Source organism: Gallinula chloropus, assembly GCF_964237585.1.
Source record: "Gallinula chloropus genome assembly, chromosome: 2".
NCBI classification, from domain to species: Eukaryota; Metazoa; Chordata; class Aves; order Gruiformes; family Rallidae; genus Gallinula; species Gallinula chloropus.
The window spans coordinates 110311280-110336141 of NC_140086.1; the positions used below are offsets into that span (position 1 = coordinate 110311280).

Genomic DNA, 24862 nt, shown 5'->3' on the forward strand with positions numbered 1-24862 from the left:
GGCACTCTCCCTGCTCTGCCATTCTGGCTGAAGTTATCTTCAGCTGGGAATAGTAACCATAACCTGGTGCTGCAGTTGCAAGGATCTAAAGCTTTTGTTCACAGTGGACTGGCTAACCCCTGAAATGGAGTCCAGCCGCATGAAAAGCACATTCAAATCCTTACTGCTTGCCAGGAGGGAGTTAGTCAAACATTCCCTTCTCCAGGAAACATGAATGAATGTGGTGTCTGTTGTCTATCTTACACTGTCGGAAAAATTATGTATGAATCTATCTCCCACCCCTGTGCTTGCCCCTTGACTTTCAGGTCACAAATTTGACTGCACACTGTTCTCTGGAACCAAAGGTCTCTGCCTACCTGTTTGTGACCATCCCGACTGCTTAGCAAGCAGTCTCACTTGCATGACGTTCTTGTCCTTGGTTGCCATTGTGCTAATTTTGTTATTCTCTTCAGTCTCCTGCAAGGCTTTATGCCACTTTTGCTGGAGATGATGATGATTATTATATATTATCAGTTTCCCCAGCTGCCTGCCTGCAGTCTGTATCTGAGCACTAAACTTCAAGCTGACATTATGGTTTTCATTCAGATACGAGTAGTCCTTGCCAGCTAAGCACTCATTTGTCTTACAGTTCAAATGCAATCTCTTTTTCATGTCTGCTTGAAATTGTGCACTTATTTTACTTTCCACTGGCTGAGAACTTCCATCCAAATGATGATTCCATTTCTCTGTTGGTCTCCAGATCCAGGCCTGTCATTACCATGGACATCTCGATTTTCCTGCCCGCGTCCATCAACATCACAGCTCCTCAGTGCCACGATGGTTTGCAGCTGGTGAACTGCCTCAATGTCACAGCCTGCTTTCGCTTCAGTGGCAAGCATGTTCCTGGAGAAATAGGTAAGGTACCTGTTCCAGCCCAGGGCAGGGGCACACTAGGATCTTGACCTGGAGTCAAGGGCTCCCTTCGGATTCCTGAACAGAGCTTTTATGTGAAATAAATTGTTTCAAGGTGAGCTGGGCTATACCATTGGAGGCTCCCTGGGAACTTCCTTGAGCAGGTTTTTACCTTATGATGTAATACCGGGGCAGTTCCTTCCTCAGTGAAAGGAAGGAAATGTGTCCTTGGGCTTACTGCAAGGACAGAGAACTTAGAAGCAATTGATGCTTTGTAAATTCATGTTCCCTGTTTACCTCTTGATAACCCACTTCTGTATCCATACCCTCTCTCAATGTCATTAGAAATCAGGTGTGATTAGCTCCAGACTTATAGTTTTTTAAACTCTATAAGGAGCTTTGGAAACAGAGCACTGTAAATCTGTATTCCCACCAGACATGAGCAAATCCTTTCCTGTGCATCAGTTTACCTGTCAGGAAAACTATTGTAAGTAGCCCAGTATTTTACTGACAGCAAGAGTATCTTCCACATCACTTGTTTTATCAGAGAACTAACTAGAGTTTCTCAGGTGAATGGAGTTGTCAGGTGTGCAAGCCTTTACATCTTAAATTAAATATTAGTTATGTCTTTTACATCTCAGTGTTGACAGATCTTAGATATTGTATGAAGTGGTATGAGATAGATATAATGTTTCTAAATATAGCGAGGTCTGCATTTACTTAGTTCAGCCAGGATGTTTTACCTTCACCATGCTTTAGGAATGGCAGAGGATTTGCAGTGTGCTGCTCAGGGAAGATACCTCAAGGCTCACAGCATGCTGTGTCCCTGCAGTTGGTGTGGGGAAGAGCTGGGAGAAGCAGAGCCTCCTCCTGCTCTGTACCTCAGCCTTTTTGAGCCACTAATCAAGAAGGGTGAGAGTTGCATCTGTGCATCCCAGTATTTGGATGTCTGATGCAGTATTTGGATTTAAAGTAAGTTGGAAAAGAAAAAGGCTTCTTGTTACTTCTCCTGCCATTTATGTGGAGTGAGAAGTACAAGCTGCTTGAAGTTGCTCTTTACAGCTTGTCACTTTGTCACCTGACCAGCTCAAAAAAGTGGAGTTAATAAATTTAAGCTTCCTCTGGATTGGAACATACTGGTGCAGCTGAGACTTCAGATTCTATTTTTGTGCTGTAAATAGTGACTCTCAGCAGACAGATACATGCTTCCATAAAGTATTTTTTGTGCTGTCTGCTACTCTGTCAGCTAAATAAACGCTGATCTCAGAGTACTCCAGGGTTGTTGATTCCTTTCTGATAATCACTGTATAGATTTTCTGAATGTCTAGGGTTTCTGGGGTAGTGTTTAAAATGGTTTCCTTTGCTTTAATTCCATTTTTCTGGATCTGTGGCTAAGAAGTTTTTTTTCTGATCTCAATAGTAGTTCTACTTGTTCACAGGAGACCTATCTTCCTGTTCATCGTGTCTTGTAAGAGCCAGTTGAATTCCTCTGTGTTGTCATACAAACTGTAGTCGTGATGATTTGTTGTGGTGAAAGCACATGTGCATCTTCTTCAATGAGTAACATCCATTTCATTACAGGGAACATTTTTACTGTTAAGTAGATGATTATAAAACTTCCAACAATTGTCCTTTTACACAATGCTTCTAGCAAAATGGTTTGTCTTGAAAATGTTGCAGTCAGAACTATCTGACTGTAAAACCCTTTGGGGATAAGATTTGAATAAAGTATCTCAAATAAGCTTAAGTCAGGCCATTTTAATTATGTTGCAATGGAAGGGTATCAATTGACAAAGGGTGGAGCAATTAATGGAAATACTGCAATGGCTCCTCTCCTGCATGTTTAAATGTGGGGGGAAAATAGAATATCCCTAGAAATATATTGTGGTCTGATTCAGGTTCTGAAAGGCATATGCAGGTGTTACAATGCTATGTCAATGTTTTGTGGTTAAAAGTGTTGGGATCATCACATCTTTGGATGTCTGAAGGCAGTCTGTCCAGTCAGACAGTGAGAACTCACTGGGAGTGCTGATCCCCTAAGGCTTGTCAGCATGGATACTCAGGACTGCTGCTTACTGGTGAAAAGTTGGGTGTTGCTCTTTGTTTTGGGCAGCTGAAGTTGGTCACTTTCCACACAATATTTAGAAAGTCAAGCTGAACAGACAGGCAGCATTTTTCTGTAGCAAATGTATGTCTTCAGTGATTATTTGAACATGTGGTTATTTTAACTGGCATGTGAAGGAAAGTTATCTATTTCTAACAGTGCCTACCACTTAAGTGTAAACCTTCTCCACTTTTATTTTCTATCTTCTAGTTGTAGTTCCAATACTACTGGTCAGGTAGCAGCTATCTGAGGATCTGTGTTTATTGATACTGCCAATGACAGCGTAATTCCCATCCATTTTGTGAATACTGTTTGTATGCTGTAGTCTTCAGAAGACCGAATTTATTGCTGAAATGGGTCTATTTGAATGAAGAGCCATGCTGAAGTGAAGTCTTCTGCATTCTGTGCCAGGCATTGTCTGACCCTTTGCTCTGGTGCACCGCTTGTTGGAGATCTGAGTCTACAGCCTCTGGTATGTCTTGGCTGTATTAGAAATACAGCAGTTCAAGTTTTCGCTGTTTTGGCTCAGAATCTTGCTCAGGCTGTTCCTCCCTCACTTGTGGGGCTGTGGCTTTGTCTCCCCTGGTGTCCCTGGGATGAGGGGAAAGACCTTTTCCAGGCTGGATGAGCAGACGTCACCCTGTTTAGACTGTGTGCTTCTGGGTGACCAGGACAAGAAAAGAAAGGCTGCTGGCATCTCTGTCTCAGCCACTGCTGCCGCATTCATCTCTGCGGGAGAATGGAAGTGAACTTTTGCCCACAGTCTGGATAGCTTTCTCTAAAATAAGAACAACAATAGAGCCAATGTGATAATTAGGTGAATTCTAGTGGCTGTGAAAATGAAGGGTTTGGGGCATTTGGCTAGAGGTAGGCAGATGTGAGCAGTACCTCAAGAAACTGCTTCAAAGTTTCTCCTGTACTCTTCAGATGTGCATCGCCTGCGGGTTGATCCATTTCTAGGGTAGACCCCTTATCCCAAATACCAACCCCTGAAAGACTGGTGTGGGATAATGGGTTATTTTCATATTTTCACTCTGCTTGAGTAAGTTTCTAGGACTGAAGAAACATACCTGATGAAAGTGGACCTTCCTTTTTTTACCTGTATCCCACTGTAGTTTGGTGCCGAAGTATTATTTCTGATTGTCTCTCATTTTTCCAGTCCGCTTGGTTGCAAGCGTGTGTTGGTGCTACCCTCTGAATGCCTCAGAAGCAGGGATGCTGTAGAAATGTGTTGCTCAGTGTAGAGAGCAGTGAAGATGGCTCCCTACTTAGCAGCCAAGGACAACACTATTAGAGAGAACTTTGTTTAAAGTTCAACATAAGGGGAAAAGGAAAGCTTTTTAGAAGAGAATGGGGGAATGTCCTATGTATGTTGTCATTTGCTAGGGCCATTTCTTTTTTTAATATTTCAGTTAAGAATTTTCAAGCTAAGTGCATGAATCACTTTCTCCACGTAGTGGTAGAGATAGCAAAGAAACACGTTCCTCTTCCAATAGCTTTTTGTTATTAGTATGTTCTTCATTTTCTCCATGTGGTACCTCCCCTTCTTCCCTGGAAATCAGTAGTATAGCTAGTAATTGAACAAGCAGTTATGGGTGTGCTTATCCCTGATGAGCATTTTGCTGCCTGCTGTTTGTGTGCTGAAGCATCATCTGAGCAGCCGAAGAAGGGATGTGCCAGGCAAGGATGTGTAACCCCTCCATTAGCACAGCCAGCTGTGATGATTCCTATGTTAGCTCATGGGATACAGCTTCCTGATTTCAATCCCTCCTCACTTCTCCCTGCTTCAGGGCTGTCTTCAGCCCTGTGAGGGGATGACTCTTGCATCATGGATACATATGTGCCACTAAGGATGAAAATCTGTTATAAAATGCCTTCTGCCATTTAGTTGGTGCATATGTTACTGGCTGGAGTATCTTGTCTCATCTGCTGGCTTGCAGTCGGCTTGCAGTCCTCTTGCAGGTATGACCAAAAATTTTTCAGAGGGAGCAGTTATCAAAGCTTTTAGGCATTTAACTTTAGTTACAGAAAAGAAACTACAATTGGAAGAAACAAGCCCTTCATCTGAACTCAGCAAATCCATAACGGAGTTTTATTTTGATCATGTGAATTTGGATGGGCAGATCCCCAGAAACATTTCTAACCAGATGCTGGACAAATAGTTGAAGGCACTACCTCGAAGAGTTAATTTGCTAGTGAAAACTTGCTTCTCTGTCTCCTGCCATAAACTACCAGCAGCGCTAAGTTTGGCCAGTTATGTCCCCACCCTGATTGCTTTTTGGAAGCAATGAAGTTGAGGTGGGGAAAAAAAAATCCTTACTCATGATATTTCAGTTTTTCCACTGATGTGACATCATTGGATATAACATAGAAACAAGTTGTCAAAATAAAAGGGAGGCGGGGTGGAGGATGGGAACTGTGCTGCTTGATTGAAAACATCCACTGCTATTTTAGAGAGACAGTAGCTGGGATCGTTTTGCTCGGAGGCCTGGTATGGGGCTCGTGTTGGGATGCATCGCCATGCCTGCAGCAAGGAATTGTTCAGTGTCGGTAATACGTCATACTTCCGTTGGAGAGCCTCTGAGCCTCCCCAGGCACCCCTGCAAGTCCTGCAGCCCTGCCTGCCTTCAGTGCCCCTCCTTTGAAGAGGGCTTCATCAATCCGTGGGGCTCTTTGCCTCTGCCTACACAGGGCCTGGGTGGCTGGCACAGATCTCAGCGTGTGTGTATGTGAGGTCTTGAAAGCTGAAGGCAGACAACTGTGGATGGGTGTGGGATGTGTGCACTTGAAAAAATTAAAAGAAGAGATTGGTGGGATTTTAAATTTAAGCCCTTTGTTGCTGTTTACATGGTGCTTTCTAGTAGGACTGAGCAAACACTGATTCAGCGAGAATTTTGGTGTGGAGCTTGTCAGAGTTTGAAATGCTTTCAAGGCACTTTCCTTCTGAGCAGGTTATTCTGCCAAAGGCAAGCAAAAACGTTCAGGTGGAGCCGTGTGATGGTAGTTGTGCTGATTCCTCAGCTATGGCTCTTCTTACTACCCAGGGTATATTTCTGATTGCTTTGTGTAAACTTGTTATCAAACTTTCCATCAGAATGCAACACACTGCAAGTGAACGGGAGATTGGTTTGAGTTCCATGAATTACAGTTCTTGCAACATGTTCAAATAAGTTCTTTGAGGTAGTGAAATTTTATGGAAGAAATGATTGGGGGTGATAGCATTGGCAAACATGTTAATTTAGAGAAGTTGGGATTTTCACTGATTTAAAAAAAAGCCACACACCCAAATAGAACCGCAACAAAACCTAGCTATGAACCCTTACTGAAATTTGGTGTAGAAGACCTCACTCCATGAGAATGTTACACTTGCATTGTTTATAATATTCTGGCTTTAAAGATGTTTACATTTATGAGGCCCATATTATCTGTCATCAATCATTTAGGACTTAAAACATAAATAAAAGCCAAAGCAATTATTTGCCAAACACCCTACATGTGTAATGAATCAGCACAGGAGCTGGTGCTGGTTGTTGTTAATGAACACTATCAACTAATTAAGCCATTTACAGGGAGCCAATCTCATTGTGTTCCCATTATTACCTTGATAGCAGCTGAAATCAGTACAGGCTGTGGTCTGTGATGAGTGAAAGGACCTCTCAGCCAGTGTTTCACTAGGCTGTAGACAGCAGTAGAGCAAGTGTTCATACTTCTGTTGCAGCTTCATTGAAAACTGCTGTTGCCTTTACCAAGAGGAAAGGTATAGGCAGTCTGGGTTATTCAATCACTGTACAACTAATTCAGGTAACAAATTCGTTTGGTTTTGGATGAAGATACAGTTGGTTGGTTTGTGCCTGGATGTTCTAAGCTACCTATCTTGTAGAAACAGGATTTACAGAGATACAGCTCATTAGTTTCTGGGTGTTTATCTTCTATAAGCTGCCACAGATGTGTAACATCTAAGGGGGGATAATGAGCGCAGAGACCTCTAGTTAAGTTTTAAATGCTAAGGTGACTGCAAATCAACGAAAGTAATTGCCAGGAAATGCCACATCCTGGTTGGTATTTGCATGGTTTGTGCTGTGATAGAAGGGAAGCAAAGCTTGAGGCTGCTGCTGTTGTCTGTGCTGTGGTTTTGCTTTTTCTGTTAGTAATGTAGCATCTTTTGTTTCTTTTCTTGTTTTATTAAGTGTGCATGTCTAGCTGTATTTTTACACATCATTTCCTATGGGAAGGGATGGGCTGGGGAACATAGGGACACAAAACCTGGGCGTGCATTAGTAATTGGATTTGGTTCTGTGCAGGCACAGGAAACTCAGTGACTGATGGAGGTCCTGCAAAAGTTGACCTTTCTTCAAGCACACATGTCCCTGGGGCAACAGGATCCATTGGTAGGTGGCTAGAAAATAACTATTGTTCACTGACATCCTTTATTTTCTTTTTCTTCCTTTTTAAAACAGGTCTGAATTATAATTTGACTGCTGATGTGGCAAAGAAGGAAAAGAGCCAGCAACCCAGAGTTTACTTTGTGACTTCTGGAGAGACAGTGGGGCAGATCACAGAGAAGTTACAACTGTCGTACATGCAGGAAAAGTGTGAGCAATACCTAGCATATGTCAAGGTCAGTTCACTCCTGTCCTTACTTATGTTTGCCTCACTGCAATTCCACTTTTCACATATATTTTTAATATTTACCAATTAAAGTGGTGCTGCTTGGCTTCAGATGTACTTTGGTTTCCTGACAGGTGGATGAAGTTTTTTGTGTGGAAGTTCAAAACTTCTTGCTTGGCATGACTTATGAGTCTGAGCACCATCAGGCCTTCAAGACCTGGTGCCAGGAATACGTATTTTATTTACTTTTGATCAGATGTATTTGCAGGGGATTTCTTTCTTCTTCTGAGTTGGCTTATTGCTATGGTCATTATACTCAAAAGTTTTGGTAGAAGCAGCAGATTTGGTGTTTGGTTTTATGTAAGGTCTGAGTGCACAAGAGGCTGGTGATGCAATCTGCATGGCAATGGAAGGGCAAGATGGGGTCTGCCCTGAAGCAATTGCGCTCTTGAGTTCAAAGAGCAGCCTCAATTTCATGTGGGCTTGACAATTGCAGTGGGATAACTTTAATTTCACATGTGTCATGGTCCTAGGGATACAGAGTGCTTTTCAGACATGCTGGGATGTAGACAGGGTCACATCTTCCTGTAAGAAACTTTATCCAGGATCTGCTAGGACTGTAGTTACCTTTACTTGGCAGTTATTGTTGAAGAAATGTCACCCAGGTGCCATTCTGTTTGCAAAGTAAGCGCAGTAGTTTTCTTCTCAATTGTGAAATGTATAGAATGGATTTGAAAATGGCATAGGAAGGATGCTGGAGCGTAAGTTTTGTGGACTCAGCTCAGATCAATGTGATCAAGTGCTGAGCTCCTTTATTGAAACACCCACACAGCTTATACAGGTTTCTATATCAGTACATGAGTTACATTGCTATTGGTTAGATGCTCTGTTCACCCGCCTTACATGCGTCGCACTATTGCTAATAATTGGTTAAGACTATGCGGTCATGTCGTTTCTTTTTAAGGCAGTTGCAGTTTGTTATCTCATAGAATTTCTGATAAGCTCCTGTTCTCAGACATCTGCTCTCCTGTTACTGCATACTGACATGTCTCTGCTGCCTTCCCCAGGCCTGATTATATGGGGGTCAGGAATAAATATGGATGGGCCAGAAAACCCACTCCTCTCAAAATGCATTGCTACAGAAGGAGACTTATCTAACTGCTTACATCTTACAAACGCTAATCAGCATCGCCAGTCTAGAGGGCAGTGTGAGGCAATAAGGTTGGGAGGCTGAGTTGCATATCCTCCTTACTGAAGGACATATTCCCATAGATGATGTAAATTCAGTGGATATTACTTGGCACTGTCTTGTTTTGAGAATCCAGCAGGTCCAGACATCCCTGAATGTGTAAACTTTTCCAGGAAGCTGCTTTGTACCTAAAAACTGTGGGAACGGGAGATAAAATTCATCCTTTGACTTTATCAACATTTTTTGCAGGGCTATTGAGAGAAAATAAAATAAATAAGGGAACCACCATGGAGAAAATGATGTCCTGTTAAGCTGTGTGGATCTCTGGGAAGACTCTAGATATCTTCCATGGGTTCTTTTTTGTTTCTAGAACAGCTTTTGCTTTCTGCTATGGAAAAACTCATTAGATAAAATGAAGACATATGTGATTAACATTACTTAGAAAATACTGCTGTGACTTTACTAATTCTGGTCTTTCTCAAATGAGCACATCCTGTTAGGCTTCAGTGTATTGAGTTCAGATGAAAAGGAGTGTGTCCCTCTATCTTAACCCAGTAACAATTTACTTCACGTTAGTTCTGTTGTAGTTGTTGGGTACTGAATGAAATTTGTTATAGGATAACATGCCCAGGAAACTATGTTACTTGTAGTATTTCCAGCTGAAGTGGTGAAGGCAAAGGTAAGAACTATTTTTCTGGAGAGTTCCTGGGAAATGTGACCTTTATAGGCAAGAGGAACATTTAAACATGTTTAAAAATACCAACAACTTAAAGCAAAACAGCTGGCTAACAAACAAGGCTATTGGCTTTCTGTGTGATATGAGCAGCTATTTTTCGCAGTTGGAAAAATAGTAGGAAGTGTTGTTTGTTCCTGTAAGGGAGAATGCAGAGTAGTAGAGAAAGATAACCCCTGTGCTTTCATGGGAGAGGTGATATGATCCATTAGGCCACATCACGTTAGAAACATCAAAGAGAACCCTGAAGACTCTGGAAGAGTAGAAATGGGGTCATGATCTTCTGCTGCTATCCTTAAGTAACAGCTAGTAAAACAAAAACCCTGAAAAACAAACAAAAAAATCCCCATTCAACCTCCTCAAACTCCAACCAGAAATCTCCCTGATGGAATAGTTTTGTGAAGGAATTGGTGATGAAAGATGTGGTCTTAGAATATATGAAGTATTTCACTTAGGCTTTCCTCCTTTGTGTTGTGTTACTGTATGCCTGACGAATTTGCCTTCGTGGCAAATTGGGTTGTTCGCAGCTGCATCCGTAATCTGTTCATTTTATTATTGTTCATTTGAATTCCCAGTGGTAAATAGTTGTGTTAGGGTGTCGGTTCTGGATTGCTTGTGATCAAGGATAGAGAAGCTTTTTGGACTTGTGCATGACCTCATGTGCTGCCTTGACAAACCCCACAAGGGAAACAAGGTGTCTGGTCCAAATGGCACATGGCAGAGCTCCGTAGGTTGCGTTAGTTAAATGAAAGCCTGTGCCAGGCCTTGTCTTACCAGTATGTAGTTCTAGCATGTTGGAGGGATAAAACAGAAAGAATGACAAAAACCACAGGAAAACCAGTCCTGTACAAGCTCACTGCAGTTTATTTTGACAGATTTGATCTTGATACCCCAGTGAAACTGAGCAGTGAAAAAGCTGCAGACTGCAAATAAGTTGACAGGAGTAGTAATCATTATGTTGTTTTGCAATTGATAAATCTCAGTGTTTTATGCTTGATTCCTTTCCTATTTGTGGTCCCCTATTTGGACAGGAGCTACTGTTTTCTTGCTGCTAATGAATTTGAGTCTGTCTTTTTCCTCATAACTGTGTAACTGATATAAATGGATCTTGGAAGGTTTGTAAGATATGTGTAGTTCAGAACTTGGTTTTGTACAAGGTAGGCTACTGAATTACAGTTCCAGTTGCTAGAATTACGATTCATAAGAAAATGTGTTTTTTTTGATCAAGAACAGAGAATGAAATAGAAATTCAAAATGCTTTGAAGTTCCTTTTGTAGTGGGCATGGGGAAGTAGAGGAGAAATGCAGTTTTCTGATTCTTTTTCATTCATTTTTTTACCCTCTCTCCACTGGAACCTGTTTGATTTCTTAAGTAACTTGTATTCTATAGTATATCTGGACAGTGATTCTAACATGCACAACAGGTCAGGTTTCATATGACAAAGCTGCATCTGTTTTAATTTAACCTTTGGAGGTTTGACTGATATGTTCAGTAGAAAATGGACGGCTGCTGTGAGTGGCCATTAATTGAGACATTCAGTAGCATCACTGGTTTTCTTATGTCTGGGAGTAGCTGATCCACATTATCTCTCAGAGGTGCTCAGCTGCTGCACAGTTCTTTCTCTGACCGCCCAGGGGTGATGGTACTGTCAGTCTCCTTCAACGATGGTGAAACTAGTAACAGGAGATAAATACAGTATATGGTAACCTGCTGTCAGTTTTGCTGGAGGAAAATAAAGCAAAAGTTTAAATCTGATGAACTTATTTTGAATGGGTTTGCTTTTTTATAGAAGGAATGGCAAACATACATGTGAGACAATGGAATGTCTTAGTGGTACTAAGAGGAGAGGGAGCTGAGGTGCAGAAGCAGATATAAACAGATGAAGAAAAGAAATGGATTTGGATGCTTTACAAGTGTCTGCTTAATCTAAATATCTGGGCCTGCAGCTGAAATGTAAAGTTTTCTCTTGGGAACTGCAGTATGTTTGATGGTGCTTGGAAGACTTGAGCTGTGTGTTTTGAGATATGCTGTGATCAGGGCATCAGCTCTGAGGAGATGATGTTTTCTGCTTCCAGTAACTGCCCTGGTAGTTTCCTGCTTATGTGGGCTCCCCTAGTATTTAGGATAGATTTGTTTGTGGATAGGACTGGAGAATTTGATGCAGACAGCAAAGCACTTTGTACCTGCTGATTTATATGGAGTCACATCTTCCTTGATTTATCCCAAAGGTGTAATGATGACAACAGTGAAAGCCTCTTGTACAAGTTCAGCATTTATTAAAGAAGTACTGTCTGGTTTCTTACCCCACTGCAGGCCAGCCAGCTGGTCTGTCTGTTGCTACCAGTCATTGCTGTGGATGTGCAGAGTGAATGTTGTAGTAGTTTCAAACACCATCAGCACTCCTGGCAGATGATTAAACCAGATGCAGCATTTATATTTTGCAGAGATCATTATCTTGGTGGCTGTCTAGTTGTTTTAAGCAGTCTCATGTTGCTCATCGGATTAACTCTTAATGGTTCCAGTTCCAGCACATGGGAAGGATGGTGCTGGGAAACTACGGAGGAGTGGTGATACCAAAGCCTTTTTATAATGGCATGTAGGTGAGGAGCTTGTGCTGTGTCTGTGCAGTCAAGTTTGAAATAAAATGCCACTTTTTCAACAGAAATTGCATAGCTGTGTTTTGTTCACTGGCAAATTCTGTAGCCAAAACTTTGCCTCTTTCTAAGTATGTTTCTGGCCTTTGTCTGCCATGCATCACTGTTACCTCAGGTCTCTAAAGATACTCTGGGTGCTGATGTTACACAACTTCACCTCTAGTGCTAGCCAATTTTAGTAACTGCCTGTGGTTGTGGTATCTTTCCCTTTGTGGATGTTTGATCTCACCTGAGGGGGATGTGTGTATTGAAAGTCTTTTGTGCTTAATCCACAGCAATCTGTATTTTCTCCGAAAGCAAAACATTCAGTCTCACCATCACATGTGATGTAGACATGGTATCAATTTGAAGATCAACTTTCTTCAGAAAGTTCTCTGCCTGTGGATTAACATCCCTATGTTAAGATTTGGCTGATAGTAGTATTACAGGATACAGAGATGCAGCCAGAGACACTCAAGAACTTATTTTGAAGTCTTGGTTTCTTTTAAGAATATGTTTCAGGGTTGTTTGTTTTGAAATTTTTTTTAAATGGTTTCTCCCATACTGTCAACATGGAGCCTTTCGAATATGGAGTTTATCAGCAGTGATTGCTGCTGAAGCACTCTAATTAGGTTTGGTGGCTCCAGGCTGAGCCTTGTTGCTCACATTTGGCAAGGTCTTTCTGAGGATGCTGGTTCTTCAAGTACTGGATTATGGATTGTTTTGCATGTGGATGCTAGGCACCGCTTTGAGGAGGCAGAGGTGAAAACTGGTCCTTCAGTGAGTGCAGCTCCTCTGGGTAGGGACCCATCACATCCTGCTCATCTCTCCCTGAGACGGGACAAATCAGAGCAAGTCAGGGGATAACCCTTGAACCAGAGACTGCTTTCTACAGTAGCAACAGCTATGTCACGGTTATCTAGAATTTTGCAGGGTTTGGACCACTGAGCAGACAAAAGGAACAGTAACCAGTTCCAGCCTGCAGAAGTTTGTTGGAAAGGCAAAAGCTGCTGTGCAGTGTTGCCAGCAATGATGACTACAGTGATGAGACTCAGCACCAAGTGCTGGAGTTTGTTCTGTTTTGTTATTTCATAGTTATTTTTTCTCTTTGTCCCTTTGCTGAACCAACTGGAGAAACTATTAGGCCAAGGCAAATGCAGTCGTGTATGTTCAGTCATAAAGGGCTGTGGGATAGGCTGGGTGATCATGGAGCACAGAGGTTTATTTGCAGAAGCATGCTTTCCAGAACAATTCTGTTTTGCAAAGTGTGCTTGTAATCTATTAGCACAACCTGTCTACCCCCCAGCAGAGCAAAATAAATATGAATTTGGCTGGATAAATATGATGTTTTCTGTTGCTGTACTCTGTTGTAAAGTGATCAGCCCTCTCTCTTTGGATATACTTTGGCTAGCATTGTGTAGAACTGATGTCTTACCTTGAAAAATGAGCCAGGGAGAAGAGAAGCTACCTTTTTTCCTGAGTAGCTCATACGAGCAAGAGAAGAACAGTTGTTAGCTGCATAACTGGGTACTTTTTCATTGCTGCTTCAGTACCGGGATTTAGACATACCAGTAAAGTGTATTAGGAGTTGGTGGGAAGACTGACATCTTTGAGCTGAACATTAATGATTTCAAGATTTAAATACTGTTAATGATGATGGAGTTGTCTTTGGCTTTTCAAAGGTTCTTGCAAGGTTCACCAAGAACAAGTAAGACTGCCTTTCAAAGGGTGAAACTGTTCTCCACAGTGTGGCCAAAATGAAACTGCCAAATATACCTGGAATTAGCATCCTTTCAGAGGGACCTCATGTTGCTGGTTAAGTGCTGCCAGGTCTGGTAGTGCAGCTATGCTGGAGGACAAATTGTGGTAGATACTGTACTATGAAGTGTGTTAGTGCTTTGCTCTACTGGGCAGAGCAGCTAATAGGGCTGTTTGGCAGTCCAAAAGGTCTTGTGCCTTGAGGCCAGCAGGAGGTTTCCAGTTTTGAGCTAAAAGCAGAGATTTTGCCCAGATGCCCTGCCCTGCTCATCTTCCCAGGATTTTGATGAAACCACTTTTTATTCCCCTGGCACTGATAGATGATACAATTGGATAGCAAATGCTTCCCCCTTTCTGGTTAGAGAGTGCTTTTAAGTGTTTTCTGCTTTGTATGACGCTTCTGTGTTACAAAAACAACCAACCAACTAAACAAAAATGCTATTCCATTTCAAGTTTTAACAGGGTTTTGACTTTAGTTCACTGTTGATCTTCAGCTTTTGCCAGTTTGTATGGAAAAGGCCAAGTGCACTGTTCATGGCCTGCGCAGAAACTTGGTTGCTCTGGTGTTGCTGCAGTCAAAGGGCATGGTTAATCACGTTCATGGATCCAAGCAGAGATTTTATGTTCCCAAAATGAACTAAATGCTGTCTTGAATGAGGCGCAGGGAGTAGATTTGCAGCATAGTAGCTGCTGAAATTCTGCTTTGCCTGCCTTGTATTTCTTTTTACCTGCCTGTTTTTTCAACTGCATTGTTCCCTGGTAAACATTAAAGGGATCCAAAACTTTAATCTTGAGCCCTTTGATAAACTTGTCCCTTTAATATATTCTGCCCCAAGAAGTCTTTCAAAAATAGGTAATTCTTCAGTATTAATGCAGTTGAGAATTACTTTTATTGCATGTAAATTCTTACTGAAGCATAACACTTTGTTGCCACTCTGAACCATTCAGTAGCAGGCACATGCCTGGCTTTCCTGTCTCCCCACCAATTCATTTTTGTCTGATATGTGGTTCCTCAAAAAGATATTTAATTTGCAGATTAAACCTTCTAGAGACTCAGGAGGGGCAGATAGAGCATGGCTCTTAGGAAGGTGTATACCAGAGCATACGATTTGGAGAGGCCATCTGTGGACCTTTTGTCTGAGAGGTCATTGTATTTCCCAGTGATGGCACTTTTAGGGAGTGTCCAGACAGAGATAAAAGAGGTGCTGCACTTTGTGCTAGGAAAAGTAATTTCAAAAGGCAGGTAATGATAGATAGGAATATTTTTGCTTTCTCTGGCACTCCTAGTTAACCAAACAGCTTGTTTTCTCAGGTGGAAAGAAGCAACAATGAAAGCAACACTACTGTTTTAGAAACTTTCTAAGTTTGTGTTTTGTGCTGACTGATACAAACTAAACACATGATGGCAAACTGTGCTGTAAAAGTTTATTAGTACTACTTTGGGACAAATTTACACTTAAGGTGAATACACTTAATGCTGGAGTCTTGCTGCAGAAAATTACAATAGGGAACAGCTTGTTTGTCTTAGTGGTTTTCCTGTTTATAACACATGGAGGAATATCAGTCTGTGTGGTAATCTCGGATACACACATGTACATGGTCAGTTTATCCTGTCCAAACTGGGGAATACCTAAAATTATCACCCTTTCATTTTGCTACCCTTAGGAACAAATGAGCAAGGTGCTTCATTGGGAAACGTTGGAGGCAACTTCCAACAGAAAACTCTTCTCTAGGCTAAAAAGAAAACAATTAATTTTGCGGGCTGTGGTTGCTGGGTATGTTCCAAATGTATAACCTCCTTGTAGCCAGACGACACTTGGGTCTCCTAGGGGGAGAGTCTTGCAGATGCTGGGTTTGGTTTGGTTTGGATAGCAGCATGTAATGTTAATTCAGTGCCCTTATTCATAACCAAAAGTGCCTGACAATGTGTTTGAATAAATGGGAGTAATAGGTTGCAGACATAGAGCTCTTTTGGCAGAAAATACCTTTTTTTCCTTTCTCGCCTAATATGTAACTTCGGTTGTGGAACTGAATTAATCTTGAACTTCTGATGTCCAGAGACTTTTGAGGAAAGGCCCATATCCTGTGCTGTTAACGTCACCCCCACCCTCATTGCCATATACACTAGTATAATTAGAGCATTGGTTGTGCTGGTGATCAAAAGTTACATCCCTGATCATAGACTTCCAGCTTCTTGTATAATTTTAATTACGATTCCCCTTGTAGGGCTCTGTGACCTCTTCTGGAGTCCCAGTTATTTTAAGGAATACATAGTATTCTGAGTCTGGAACCTGCATGTTGTCCTAGATGATTTTTGAGGTCCCTTCCAATCCAAAGCATTCTATGATTCTATGGTAGCTGTGCTCCTCCAGAGTTTTTAAGCAGGAGTTATCAGGAGTTTAAATTGTTTTCCACTTCCCTGCAAGGTCTTTGACTGAAGCTTAGGCTTATTTCCTGGCATTTTATACAAGACTTTTTTTATGGGTTGGATACGTTAGGTGAATCTGCTTGCTCCTCTCCACTTTGGTATTGTGTGATTATTACAGGGGCTTTTTCTCCCATCAAATGTTTATGGCTGCAGTGCTTGCTTTCACTGGTCACTTTCGTTTTGCAAAAAATTATCATCTTTGAAAGTAAGCAAACCTTTTGAAAGCTATCCTCAAAGCAGCGAAGCAGTCAAATCTTAGGAATAGGTGTAATCTAATTCTGAGGGTTTGTTTCTTCTGCTGGTATCCCGACTGGCTCACAGTATAGTGTGTTGTCTGTTTTCATTTAGTGTTATAGTTTGCACTGCTGCATGTGAATGATACAGCTTTAAAAGAATTTTCTGAAGGCTCCATACATGCATACGTGAATTTTGTAAAGGCTGCATATAACACAAATCTGGGTGATTCCTAAGCAATAACTCAGTGTTAATGCACCGGAGAGGTTTCTCTGATCAGATTCCACCAGGAATGAAACTTAGTAACTCAAGTATTTTGCAGAAAATGTAACCAGAAGATCTTCTAGTCTGCCTTTATTGTCAAGTTATTGACCACTTCTAAGTGGCACTTGCTGGTGTTCATGATTTCTCCTACGTAACACAAGTGGTTTCCTGTAAATAAAGTCCTCCTTGAAATTATTTGTGAAAGCTTACCTTTTCCATGAAAAACTGATAAATATCTGATAATGAATGGCCATTGTATGCTTTTTAAGCAAGTTCAGTTATTTTACTGCATCTTGCCTTTAAAACTAAAAGACTCCAAAGAGTTTAAAAATAGAATAAAAGGTGTTAAAATATATGTTTTATATATATCCCGTTGCATCTCCCCCTTTCACTGGGGGCAGGCAGTAGATTGTGGATGCTTTGAGAACTGACTGGATAGCTGTGGTTGTCTGTTAAGGTATCTTGAATGTTTTCAGGAAGCCTTGAGGTTTTCAGTCCTTAAATAATAATTTTTAAAAAATGTATAGAATGTTCCTGCAAGTGCCATTGGGGGTAAACAATCCCTGACAAAGTATAAAAGCCTGAAAAATTCACATGATAACCCGATTTTGTATGAAAAACATTACCCCTGTGAAAGCGAGTTAGTCCAGTTACTATTTGTGGTACATGACTTGCCTCCCCAGCCTCAGAAGCAGCTCTCCCAGGTGAGGCTGCTGGTGTACCCACATCTGAGCTCTGCAGTTCATAGCGAAGAAAAGCCTTGAACCTTCCAGCTGAAAATAGCAACTCCTGAGCTCCCTGTGACTTGGAAAGGTTGGTGGGGGCCCTGGTGTACATGAGCATTTAACCCATCTTCTGCTCAGCTGCAGGAAGGGAGCTGGAGGAGGTGTTTTCTGTTTTCTTGTGTTACCCACTCTGTTTCTATGAAAGCTGTCCCTGTCTGCTCTCAAATGGCAGCAGTGAAAGTCATGAGCTGGCGTTGAGAGGCTGAGCCCTGGAGCACAGCCATATTCAGGAGCCCAGTCTGCCGTCTGCCAAGACACTGCACGTGAACTACAACCTGGCAATAGGAATCAATAGCAAAAGCTATCCTAGGCTTTGAGAATCATAGAATGTGTTAGGTTGGAAGGGACCTTTAAAGGCCTTCGAGTCCCTGCAGTAAGCAGGGGCATCTTCACTAGATCAGGTTGCTCAGAGCCCCATCAAGCCTGACCTTGAATATGTCCAGGGATGGGGCCTCCGCTGACTTTCTGGGCAACCTGTACCAGTGATCTACCACTCTCATATTGAATAATTTTTTCCTAATATCCAACCTAAGTCTCCCATTTTTTAGTTTAAAACCATTACCCCTCATCCTATTTCTTCTTGCCCTTGTGAACAGTTTTCCTCCAGGTTTCTTATAGGCTACCTTTTAGGTATTAGAGGACGAGTGACGAAACCAGAGCAGGCCCTACTCATGTTAGAGGGCATTTTCAAAAGCTTTCTGGAACCCATTAAGTATTTCTGCTGTGGGGGAATGGGTCAGTGTTGAAGCCAGTTGGGATGTTACTTCCACCCCTGGTGTTCCTTCTAAATGCACTGGGCAGGTTGTACTGCCTGGATCTCTACTTGACTAATACATACTTAGTCAAGTGTGGCAAAATGCATCCCTGAAATGGAGATACTGCATGAAATTCTGCTGTGATCCTGTAGCCATTGCAAGCAATAAATATTGAAAACTCTGGGTTTTATTTGTCCCTTTCAAGAACTTGAACGAATGCCAGAATTTATTTTTAAACGTTTATATAAATTACTTAAATATTTGTGATGGCTCATTTTTCTTTCCTTACTATTTTGGGAACAGTCTTAATTTTGCCCTATGATATTTCAGCGGGGGGGGGGGGGATTGTCTTCCTTTCTGGGAAAAAAAAATCCGAAAATCCAGTGTCCAGTGTTGACTGAAAGCTGGTAGGTTCAACACAAAGTTGCTTGCTTCAGAGAACGAGGACAATGTATTCATAGGGCTTCTGCTGTGTCTTCCTCCTACCCATCAAGCCAGCTGTCTAAAAATGTAACATCTCTGACTGCATAATCTGTATCTATTTTACTTTTGGTGTTAAGACACTTTTTTTTTTGTCTGGAAAGGAGCATTCCTGAGTGCAGCTCTGGAGAGCAGCACAAGTGGGCAGCCAGCTTAACACTTAAGTATGATTGCTATTAATCTCTTACTCTTGTAAGCATTTACTTTATGTCAGTCCCAAAGTCTTTAATGCAGTGGTTCTTATATTGTCAGCCTTGAAAATGTTGCAAAGACAATGAAGGCAAAATGCTATTTAATAAGGTTCTGCGTATCTCCTTTTGCTTTTCTGACTGCTAGTACTATGTGGGAGCCACTACTACTTGTGCCAGAGGCACAGACACAATTCCTCATTGACTTCATCCCACAGAGTCATTGGGATTACTAAAGTACAGCAACATGTCTGTTTCTTGTGGTGATACCTCCTAAAACTGACTTCTCTTCAGCAACAGGATTTTGGATTACAAGCTGTCAGGATCAGGAACAGCCTTTGGTACAGACCCTTGTGTAAGATCAGGAACAGCCTTTGGTACAGACCCTTGTGTAAGCAGCAGCCGTGTTCATGGCTATAAACGGCCAGGGAAACAGTAACCGTGATGGATGAGGAACTTACAAGGTTTGGATGTTTCAGGGGTTGTTTCCTTAAAATAGACATCCCCAAAATACTCCAAAAGAGTATATAAGCTGTCTAAATCTTTTCAGAAAGCAAAGTTTAGACTGGAGATCCCATGAGAAGGTTTCCTTCTGTTAAACTTCCCAGTTCGGGCTTGTCTAGACACTTTGTAGGGGTGTTTCTGGGGAACACATGTACTCTCATCCTTCTAGTGCCAGTTGAAAACAGAACAAAAAGAAAGGTCAGAAAAAATTAGTAAGTTATTAAGAAAAAGGATAAACAATATCCAAAGCCTGAGAAGGTTAATGTAAAGCTTTGTATATGTGTTTTGGTTTTGGCATAGCTGCATGTTTTGCTATCTGAACAGTGCAGTATTCTGCTGGTGGCTGAGGCACGGGAAATTAAATAAGTAGGTATGAAGAACAAACTTAAAAGCATCCATGGTGTTTATATTTATATATGATATACTTCTAATGCCAATGTGCAAGGACCACTTAAATCATCATATCTTAAATTCATTTATTTCTAATTGTCATTATTCTATCCTCTTCCTCTTCAGCAGATTCTTTTTTTGTTTTTTCCTTCCTGAATTCTCTGTGTAGGTTTGGAGAACTTCTTAGAGATCTGCGTTACATGTGAGGTAGAGGGCTATCTAGTGAGCCAGATAAGTGCTTATGATTTGCAGTGTTTTTAGAAAAGGACTTATTACAAAATATAACAGATTGTTGTGAAGTGGATTCACAGGTATCAAAACAGATGTTTTTTAGCGTGTTGGTTTTCCTACTACTAAATCTCTTTTTGTTCTACAGAGCACATTCCCTCAGTGCCAGGCTGGATGATAGGTGTAGGCCATAAGACAAATGTTGTGTGGCAGTTTGCCTTTGCCGACAGCTCAGCATTATCCAAAAAGGTCTTGATTTATGATCCCTGGAGAGCATGGCATGTAGGTTAGCTTAAGTTGCCAAGGAACTTACTGCCAAATTTGCACTCAGATTTTCAGAGGGGTGTGATAATTTCCTTAATGAGTATTTTATGTTAATTATATTTACAGAAGCCACCTCTAATCAAAACCTGTTTGAAAAAGAAAGCCTGTTTAGAAGGATGCTTAAAGACATCTCTAGGAAAAGAAAAGCATTACGGGTATATTAGTGTCTAAAAATTCCTAACAAGACATGAACAGTGCTAGTCATGAACAAAAACGTATTTTGGAACAGGCCTTTACCCTTCGGATGTGGTAGGCTGTCAGGGCTGCTTTTACCCTCTTTGCTCAAGAATCACCACTGGGTGATTCAAGGAAGGAGAAGTCACCGAAAGGGATGACAGATGGATGCAGGTCTTGAATACAGCGTGTTATAATCCATACATTTCTCAGACAGGTCTCTTTCAAATCCTGGGTTTTATAAATAGAATTGCAAGGAGTAAAGGAGTAAGTATGCATGAATTTTACCAGCCAGTGGTTTGGGGGGCTGTGGTACTAAGGCGTACCCCCTTAAAGTGTTGTTTACACCACCACACACAAAAGCAATGTACCAGGCCCTTTCCTTTGGAGGTGCAGTGGTGAGCCAGAGGGTGAGCATAGCATTGGGACTCAAGAGGGCAAGCTGCTTAAGAGAGCAGCTGCAGAGTTTATCAAATGTCCTGCTGTAGCTAGATAATGCATGTGGATGAAGTTTGTTTAATCAGTTTAGTCTATACCTACAGCTGATTGAAGCTTTATTAATTTTTGTATGGTTTTGTTTGTGGCTTAAACACAAGTGTATTGATGTTTTAATATTGCGTTTGTAGATGTATCTCTTCTGTTAATAATGTTCAGGTTTTTTGTTGAAGCACTGAAAGCTGTTGCATTTTTCCTTTTTTGCTTACAAAAAAAGGTATGCTTTTCTCATGTAATCTTTCTCAAATAGTGCAAAGGGACTAAGTGATGATGCTGAGTGGATTTCATTGCAGCTCAGTCATTAAAGCTTGTTACCTCACAGCACTTTAGGCCCCCTGGAAGAAATAACGATTCTGCTGCAAGGGAAGGTAGCATGACTTCGGGCACTTTTTGAGTTTGTCTGGAACCAGATGGCAACAGTGGTCACCTGAGAGAAAAAGTGATAGCAGCACAGGCATAAATGAGGCAGACGTACATGACTGGGTAATACTCTTCTTGTTGCACTTTCCATGTCTGTAGCTATTCACCTTTGGTTGCCCTTACTAATAGTAAGAAATAAGCATTTTTAGGGCACTATTCACTTGGCCCACTACACATTTATGTGTGAAGGTGAGTCAGACTCCATTGACTCCACTGGCTCCCAAGCAAGACATTGGCAACTTTTTGGAGGTAGACATCTGCGTTCCAGATGTCTGCATTTAGCCGCATGAATGCCACTCAATCTAGTCCAGTGTTGTCTGACATTATTTGCAAGTTAAAGGAAAAATGCTTAGTTGGTAATGATGCACTGATCCATTTCCAATATTCTATTAAGTGACTCAGATTGAATTTTAGCCAAAGGACTGGAATAAAGAAGTGGTATGCTCAAAAACCCACTTTCCACCCACCCCCCGCAGTCAAATAACAACTAAAAAATCAGGCTTTTCAACTATAAATCTGTACTCAGTGTGGGACATACAAGGTTTAGTGAAAAAAATGAAAGTGAGCAGTGTGCAACTGCGGTCTTGAGTCCCTGTCTTTTCTGTCTACTGGTCATGGGGTAAAAGACATAGGAGTCTCTTCCACATCCAAATCCTGCTAATTTTTTTTCAGCTTCACTGAAATGTGATGTGATGTGATAGCTATCCATTATCAGCAAATTTCTATTCCTGTAGTACAGCTGGGTATCCTATCTTGCTTTTACAATGGCAACCAGTGTGTGCGGGAGCTTATCATGGCTTTTCTGTAGGTAGTTGTAGTAGTAGTTGGATCAGAGCCGCAGCAAACAACCCAGCAGCTGTGAAAGATGTTGGCTAAATGGTTTTAAATAGTTTTTATTACTTTCAGTGAAGAGCTTAGTAGTAGCGTTGCTATGGTCTACTACTCTTTTCTTATTTGAAATGCCTGTAAAGTTACTTTGTGTTTGAAGTCGGTCATATTTTACACCTCATCTTATGAAAATTGAGTGGGTATAAGGATAAAATCAGCTGCTTTGGAAATTAAATGAACATGAATTCTGTATTACAGCTCTCACAATTTTTGCCGTCACTCATGAGTTTGGAGGATGGATTGTGGAGTGTAGAAGACAGATGGTGTGACATGGGAATGCTAATGCAAGGGGCTAACTGAGGCTTGTGTTCGGACTCTGCCAGGATCAAGTGCCATCAGCTTTTTCTTCTTAGCAGTGTCCACAGCTGTATTAAAACACTTTTTGTAAACAAGCCTGTAGAAGTGCAAACACAATACATTCAGACATTATTTCTGCTCTATGCATTCAGAGGTGCTTCCAGCTTGATATGAAGAGGAATAATTTTCTTTTATTTGTCTGGGAAAACCCCTTCCCCTCTTGGATAGGAACAAAACCTTTTGTGTTATTCGGTTGGGTTTTTTTGGGTGATGTATGTAACATAAGGCATAGCCAAGAGATGAAAGCACACGCAAGGGAGTTAGGTTTTTAACAGCTGATACATAATGTGGCTTTGACAGCTAATGGATAGATTATGCTTGTATCTCCATTGCTGTGCAATTAGTTCTATCTCCAGAAAATTGCATGACGCTTTCTTGGCCCCTCAACAAATAAGGTGTTGATTAAATGTTTGCTCTCATGTTCCTGTGTTAAAAATTCAAGTTGAAATTTTTGTCATGATTTTGCTGACTCACTTGCTTTACAGGATCTCTGTGTCCAGTCATGGGAAAATAGGCAAAACAGCTAAAACATGTGAATGAGCATGAGCGTAGCCATAAGAAAAATATCTTCTTCCCCTTGTTGTGATTTTTTTTTAAAGTTCTGGTTGGATCTAATTGGTTTAGGTTATTTTTACTGTCTGATAATTAAGTAGATTAATGATGAAATAAATTGTAAACCCCACTTAATCCACCTCTGAACAGTTTACCATTTAATTTTAGATCTTCTGTTAGAAAGAGATTGGAACAGGGAGCAACATCATCCCTCTGGCAGACTGAACTCTAATTTCAGAGAGAGGTTCCTGGAGTGAGAAGCAGTGATGTGACTGTTACTTACTATTGATATTTGATATGGTAGAAAAATACTTGGTCCAAAAGCATGCAGTAGGGCCTTGGAGGGTGTCTGGCTAACCTGTTTTGCAGATTAAAATTATTAATGAGAAATATTAGTTCTTTGTAGAAAATTTAGTAGTCAGCCAATTGTTTTTCTTCATGAAAATCTTCAGTTTTCCATGGGAAGTAAGCATTTTTTGTAAAAAAAAAAAAAAAAATCCACTGTTTTTCTCTGGAAAGTTTTTACTTATCCTCTTATTGAATAACTGCCACCTCCATTGTTGGCCAAAATGAGGAGCTATTGAAATTATCTACACCGAAATATATTGGTAGTACATGCAAAGGCAAAAGAACACGTGAGGCTTGTCTGGGTACTGTGACAAAGTGGTGGTACTTAGTGGTATGGAGGAAGGTGTCATGGACAGTAACAGGAAATCACTGCTGTTGATCTCAGCAAACAAAAGTTTGCCTGAGAAATTGCTTTTTTGCTGCAGCAGATATACTTCAGACTCTCCAACTGTGTTGTCCTATACATGAAGGTTGCCTTTGCCATAGGAAGAAGAGGGAGTAGGAAGGAAGTGAGCTGGAGAGGAGGAGTTCTTGCTGGCAGTGGGTGAGCAAAATATTAAATAAGCTGCAGCAGTGACTTCTGGTCCTACAATGATGGATATCATCCCATTCAGTCTGGTCCAAACTACAGAGCTGCAACAGCCTGGATTTTAGTTTATCAGCGATGCAAGGAGGGCTGTTGGCAGTTACCAGTCTGACAGTGATGAGCACAATCTCTGAGAACCCATGCACTTGCTGCACTGCACAGCTCGTACACTTGCAGGCTCCTCTCCCTTTCCCAGGAGACAGCAGCATCCACTTCCTGTGGAGCCCTTGGCAGAGGGGTCGCACAGTGCCCATGGATCATGGACCTGGCATTTCCATCACTGAGTAGTAGATATGAAAACGACTCCTGGAAAGGTTCACTTGACTTTGGCTGACTTCAATCTGCCCTGTTTGCTTAACTTCTTAACTGCATGGTAAGGAAGCTGTTAAAACACATTCACTGTTTCTTTCCTTCCCAACAGTGTTCATCATAAAAGCTTTAGAAGTGCGGAGAGGCAGAGACAGAGTTTCTCTTGTTCTGTGCCAGCTTTTTTCAAGGCCAGGCGGCTATGATAAAATAAATACCTTTCTGCCCTTCAAGCACTGC

General features: G+C 41.3%; 1 protein-coding gene across 1 annotated transcript in view; it reads left to right on the forward strand.

Annotated features, from left to right (window-relative positions):
• The window catches only part of ITGA9 (integrin subunit alpha 9), a gene marked incomplete at both ends in the record, with an annotated part of 230158 nt that overhangs the window by 49066 nt on the left and 156230 nt on the right, over positions 1–24862 (forward strand). The window contains 2 exons of the mRNA XM_084260536.1: positions 740–894; positions 7453–7613. Coding sequence (XP_084116662.1) covers positions 740–894; positions 7453–7613 — 316 coding nt within the window. The remainder of the gene's footprint in view (positions 1–739; positions 895–7452; positions 7614–24862) is intronic.